Below are 6,556 nucleotides of genomic sequence, written 5' to 3'. Positions count from 1 at the left end.
CACGTGGGCGCGCCTCGCCCCCGCCCCCCGCGCGCCGGGCGTGACGCAGCGCGGCGGATCTACGGCGCGCCACTGGTGACACGGCTCAGCACAAGCGGAGGCGCTCGGCTCCCCCCGCGCGGTAAGCGCTGCCCGCCGCGGCGCGGCAGCCCCGTCTCGCCGCTCGGCGGCGCGGGGCGAGCTGCTAGCTCGGCCCTCGCGAGGGGGGCTCATGGGGTCGCCGCGTCGCCGTCTCCCCTCGGGCTTTTTGGGCCTCTGCGCTGCCGTCGTGTTTTTTTTTTTTTTTTTTTGGAGTGGGCGGGCGGGCTGTGGCGCACCGGCGGAGCCAATCCCGTGCCTGCTTCCTCCCAAGCTGCTCGCCGATTGGCTGGGGTGCCGAGGGCGGGAAGAGCGCCCCTTGCGCCCATTGGCCGCCGCAGCCGGCCCCGGGGCCGTGGCGGGTCTTCCCTTCCGCTCTGCCGCGGACGGGCGCGGCGGGGAGCGGGGACGGAAGGAGCGAGGGAGAAGCGGGTGGGGTGGGGACCCGCGCGAGCCGCCACCACGTTGCGCGGCTCCGGTTGCAGCGTGCTCCGGGCTCCTCCCCGGTTCCCTGTGTCCCCCCCCCCCTCCCTGCCCTTCGCCCAGTTCCGTAGGGTCGGTGCGCACGCGCGAGGCTCCGTCGGGCGGGGCTGTGGCGTGAGGGGACAGCGGGGCACAGCGGCGGTGGGCGTCGGCCCCGTGCAGCCGCCGCCCCGCGAGGACGGCACCGGGCAGCAGCCCCGAACCGCCGTGCGGGACGGTTTGCGCGGCCGCGTCTGCGCAGGCGCGGCGGGGCGGGGCGGGGCGGGGGTGAGGCCGGCCCGGGGTGGACGTTCGGATGTGTCGGCGTGTGGGGTCAGGCGCTGCCTGAATGGCTTCAACCTCTCTTTTACTTCCCCCTCCTATCCCGAAGGTTGCTGTAGAGTAAGAGGGGATGAGCTTTGAGAAGTGCAGCAGTTGGCGGTGAGGGACGACGCACGTGACTGCAGGAGCTCTGTACGTGGGTCTTACAAGGGATAAAGAAAGGGCTGTACTTGCTTTCCCTTTATTCTGCTTCGGTCACCAAGCAGAGCAGTGACAGAATTACAGAATTAGGTTGGAAAAGAGCTCTGATGCACCGAACACCGTCTTGTCAACAGACCATAGTACTGCGTGGCACATACAGTCTTTCCTTAAACACCTCCTGGGACAGGGACTCCATCACCTTCCCGGGCAGTCCATTCCAAAGTCTAAACACACTTTCAGTGAAAAAATTCTAACGTCCAGCCTAAACTTCCACTGGTGCAGTTTTAGGCTTTTGTGCTCTACTCCTGTTGCTGGTTGCCTGGGAGAAGAGGCCGATCCCCACCTGGCCACACCCTCTTTTCAGGTGGTTGTAGAGAGTGATAAGGTCTCCCTTGAGTCTCATTTTTTCTAGGCTAAGCAATCCCAGCTCCCTCAGCCATTTCTCGTAGGATTTGTGCTTCAGACCTTCTGCTTGTTTGCTGCCTTCCTCTGGAGGTTAGACTCTTGAGTTATGAGCATCTCCTGTGCTCTCACAGTCTTGTGATTTTCAACATGGTTTTGTCTGATCAAGGGAGTCAGAGTAGACTCTTAGGGAACCTGCCAGATTGTGGCAGGGAAAGCAATTTCTCATAAACAGCATAGCAATGTTAACTCATTTCTGATGGTGTGTGTGTCTTGAGTAGGAAAGATCATTAAACCAAAACTACTGCTTTAGGTAGCCTTTGAGGGATAGTTGATCATCTGTATGTCCTTTATATAGAAGAAGTTTTCTAATATGAAGGTGGTGAGGCATTGGCACAGGTTGCCCAGAGAGGTTGTGGATGTTCCATCCCTGCAAGTGTTCCAAGGCCAGGCTGGATGGGGCTCTGAGCAACTGGGTCTTGTGGAAAGTGTCCCTACCCATGGCAGGGGTGTTGCAATTAAATGATCTTTAAGGTGCCTTCCAACCCAAGCCTTTCTATGAGTCTGTGATTCTGTCTTGTTTAATTTGACTTGAGCAAAGTTTCCTGTTGCTCCTTCAAATAACTAGTGTGGCCTGTGAACCACAATGTTAATACTAAATGCAGTGTTAGTTGGAGGAAGGAAAGGAAAAAACCATTTGTGATCTGAATGCTGTAGCAAGCAGTGATCTTAGAATTTACATAGTTAAAAGTTTTGTTTCTGTTTTCCTGTGCCCTCTTTTCTTCTTTGTGTGGTTGTACTGATGCAGGCTTGCAAGACCTTGGCTTTGTCATGTGCTTGTGCTCATCCATATCATACTAAGCATGATGGTAACACCTAGGGGGTAGTAAACAATGGAAATCCAAAAGTGCAAGGGTAATAGCGGCAGTGGTGGATTTGCTGATGGTGCAAAGCCATAACCATAACAGACTAACATACAATTTAAACACTGGATGTAATTTCCTGTGATTCTCACCTTAATAACCCAAAGGTGTGGCATGTGAAGACTATAAATTTTCCATTCCTGTATCAGAAGATGAGTAATCAAGATGTTTGTATGAGGCTGGAGCTTTAGATGGTAGGATCTATATTTTTCCCAGGTCACACCTCTGCATGAAAGATGAGGACAATTACAGGCTTCAGTTTGGTCTCTTGCAATATCCTACACTATTCACAGCAAGTTACATTCATCATAGAAGTAACGTTGCAGTCATTCCATCCTTATTTCATAAATTATTTCAGCATGGACATATAATCAGATTGTAGCTTTTATATATAAAATATGGAGCCTGGCAGTAATTGTATAATCCATACATTTTAAAAGAAGTCAAATGCACTGATGTGACAGCATGATGATGGACTGTGACTTTTTCAGTATGTTCAAACATGTCAGTTTTATTAGCATTTTGGGAAATATAATTCAAACGACCTGAGTTAAATCCTTTACTATCATTCTTCTGTTGGAACTATTGTATAGTAAGAGCATCAAAGATTTCTCATTTATTTGCATGAGTTTTCTTTGTTAGAAACGCTTTTAAAACTTAAGCTGTGTTGTCTCTTTTTAATGAAAAACATTACATGGTGATAGAGGATGTGTGAAGCAGATGTCAGTCACAGTACTCCATTAAACCCAACCTTTTGTAGTGAAAACCAGCATTTTCTTGTTAGTCTACACAACATTAAGAATGAGGTAGCGTTGCTTTTCATGGTTTTTTTTCGTTAATTTTATGAATGTGTACAGTGTTGTGGTTTTATGAGTGACCTGAAATACACAGACAGACTGCCACATGAAATGTGGTTGAACTGGAATTGTTGGGTGGCTCCTACAATTGAATTTCCTAATGTGGCTTAGAATTTAAATATTCTCTTTCTTGGGAAAAAAGAAATGCTTCATTGGATGGATGACCCCATCAGTCAAATAAAAACATTGGTTTAAGATACACCTGGTCTAGTCATTCATTGAAATTAATGCCTTGGTATTATGATGCATGTTAAAGGTACTAAAAAGTTGACTTTTTAGATTGAAATCTGGAGTATAACTTACTCTTTTGAAAGTCTGAAGGGAAAGACAAGATGATGTGATTGAACAGATGTAGTGCCTGTGGTTCCTTCAGCTGTTCACAAACCCAGACGTGGTGAGTGGTCTCTGTGCTGTGCTCTGTGTTATGTGAGGAGTCAAATGGAAATGGTGCTTTCACTTTGACAGATTGTCAGCAGCTGCCCAGCAGAGCATTTGTGGTTATTCTTCCACCCCAGAAAAGTCTTGTTTTGTGTTGGCCTTGCCACCTCGGGGTAGTTCTGCCACCACTGCCCGAGGTGCAGCTGCATCACACAGTGCCAGCAGCAGCCAAAGCATGGAGGCACTGCTCCTCCATACCACGAGTGGAAGGAGCAGAACCAAGGACAGCGCTTCTTGGTGGACACAAAGGCACGAACGAAATGAGTACCGTGCCTCACCAGTGACCACAGAATCAACTAGGTTGGAACAGACCTTTGAGATCAAGTCCAATCTATGACCTGACACCACCATGTCAATTAGACCATGGCACTAAGTGCTGAGTCCAGTCTTTCCTCAAAACACCTCCAGAGATGGTGACTCCACCACCTCCCTGGGCAGCCCATTTCAATGTCTAGTCACCCTTTGTGTGAAGAAACTCTTCCTCACGTGCAGGCTAAACCCCCTCTGGTGCAGCTTAAGACTTGTGTTCTCTTGTCCTGTTGCTGGTTGCTTGAGAGAAGAGGCTGACTTCACTCAGGCAAGTACAATGTTTAGTATGAACAGGCAGGCATAGGGTTACCCATGGATGTCTTGGCGAGAATGAATTAGGAGTAGGGTCTCATGGGACCTGGCATTGCAAACTGCTTAAATCTTGCCTGGCCCGTGGTGTCTAAGTTCATGTGGCATCTCTCTAGTACCATCAGAGTGGTTTAATCTTCGGTCCATTTGCCTTTACATGGTTATACAAAAGTGTATGAAAGTTTAAATAAGTCTATACCTACTTCTAAACTGGATTTTTTTTTTTTTTTGTCATTTTGGACTGTGTTAACACATAAACTCAGATTGTTTATTAGCCTGTGTATACAAAACCAGAGAAGAAGAAGCAAAAAATGTAAAGACATTCTTGTAATTTCTAATTTCTCACCTTTGGAAATTCCAAAGGTGACTTTTTGCTTTGCAGAAAGAAGTTTTATGTTTAAAACGGGGGAACCACACCTGCTTTCCTGCTCTGCAATTGTGAATGCCGTTAATCCTGTTTCTGCCATCTGTCAGTGAAGAGTCTCTAGTTACAGAACAGTCTGTAGCCCATTGCAGGTGTTTATATTAAATATATGTGGAAGTTTTCATATTTTACTTATTCTCAGTTCTTCAACATGTGAAGATGAAAGATTGTGTCCCAAAGTTATGTTAGCAATTTATAGCTTTATAGCAGAAAGAAACCTAGCTATGTGTTTTTCCTCAGTATGAGAAGGAAAATTACAGTAAGGGCTACCCAATTCACATACATTCTTACAAAGAAATAACCCAAGTGCCTTTTAGAAACAGGCAGTAATGGTGTTCCAAAAGTAAAATGCTTGTTTGCATGATCGTGACTGCTTTCCAGTCCTGCGTTAGCAGAGTTGTTGATTGCTAATTTTTTTGTTTTGTTTGCTTGTTCTACAACAGGCTGACTTTTCTCAGTAGTCTGGCCTACTACTGAGCTACTGTCTGCCACAGTGTGGGTTATGTTTAAGTGGGCTCTGAGGCTGTGAATGTTCTTAGGTTTTTTTGATCCTCAGTGGCACAGGCATAAATTTTAATTGCCTCTGTCTTTCTGAGTCTAAACATAGAAGTTGTTACATGTGTGTGGCGTATGCAATGGCCCAGGAGGAGGTTTGCAGAGTTAGGGTATGCAGTATTTCAGTGAATAGATCTGAATGTATACATCTCTATAGGTTACTATTTTGCTTCAAGTGCATATATAGATGCTTTTCTAGCTGTTACTTCTTTGTCTGGTTGTAGTTATAAAGTTTCTTGCTGTCCTTAGCCCCATCTTTGGAATTTCAAAAGTTCTTCTCAAAAATATAGGTAGCAAGATGTAAAAAATACATAAAAATGTTCAAATCCACTGGAATTACAAGGGGTAACAAAACTTATCTGAATAGTAATACTAAGTCATCATTTTGTATGGAAATCATTGTTTCATGTGGTTTTTTTTTGGTGTTTTTTTTTTTGTGGAATCCATGCAATTACCTGGTATATAAGCTTTTCTGTAGGAAACATTCCAGCAAGAAGTTTGAAAAGTATGGAGGTCCTGACAAGAATTCAAATTTAATTAAAGACAGATTGCTGTATTGCCATTTGGATGGCCTTGAGAGCTCTGGTATGGCTTTATATATGTGAGTTCTCTCCTAAGTCAGGTTTTCAAGCTTGGGCTCACCCTGGAAGAGCCTGTGACCTTCAGCTGATTCTATTCAGTGCGTTAGAGTTTGGATTTATTTAAATGTTTGCTGTAAACGTTTGCTATGAACATACGAGATAGTCCACAGTTGGCTTTAGGACACGTAATCAGGAGGAGACTTACTTTACCTGTACTGGTGGTGTGTAGCATGTTGTCATCACCCACTTCTGTGTTCAAAGGAGAAGCATGGACAGGGGTGACCTTTCCATCTCGGTTCACATGTGGAAGCATGAGACTTGCTGCTCTTGTACTGCCTGGGGGGTTGGTGCCTCCGGAAAGCCGTGTGCTGGCTGTATGTGTGTGCTGTAGCTGAGTCGCATCCTGCTGTATGCCCAGAGCTCCCTGGATGTGCCAGGGTTTCCTGCTCAATGTTCTGCAGCCATGCAGGAAATCCTGCGTGGCTGACAAGTGTCAGATTTCCTGGTGCATGGGGTGCAGCCAGTAAGTGGAAGGCTTCTGAAGAGCATGTCTTGACATTCCTGGGATAGCCAGCATCTATGCACAGCTTTCTCCACAAGAACCATGGCATAGGACTACAGCACTTTTGCATTTTGCAGTGCCATGTGGTCTTTTAACATGGCGAAAGAAATTCCTGTTGCATGCTTGTTTTCTATTGAATGTTTAAGTGACATTGAATATTTGTTGGATTGTTC

At 46.4% G+C, this 6,556-nt stretch overlaps 1 protein-coding gene across 1 annotated transcript in view; it reads left to right on the top strand.

The window, feature by feature from the left end:
* ZNF407 (zinc finger protein 407) overlaps positions 1-6,556 on the top strand; it is a 335,350-nt gene that overhangs the window by 862 nt on the left and 327,932 nt on the right. The window contains exon 2 of the mRNA XM_042048657.1: positions 38-121. Within this exon, the coding sequence (XP_041904591.1) occupies positions 38-121 (84 nt within the window). The remainder of the gene's footprint in view (positions 1-37; positions 122-6,556) is intronic.

The sequence above is a fragment of the Corvus kubaryi genome, unplaced genomic scaffold (genome assembly GCF_017639235.1).
Source record: "Corvus kubaryi isolate FWS band 111438036 unplaced genomic scaffold, C.kubaryi_AGA036_p1.0 68, whole genome shotgun sequence".
Taxonomy (NCBI): Eukaryota; Metazoa; Chordata; class Aves; order Passeriformes; family Corvidae; genus Corvus; species Corvus kubaryi.
The sequence above is the reverse complement of the archived record's forward strand: the minus strand, read 5'-3'. Positions and strand labels throughout refer to the sequence as shown.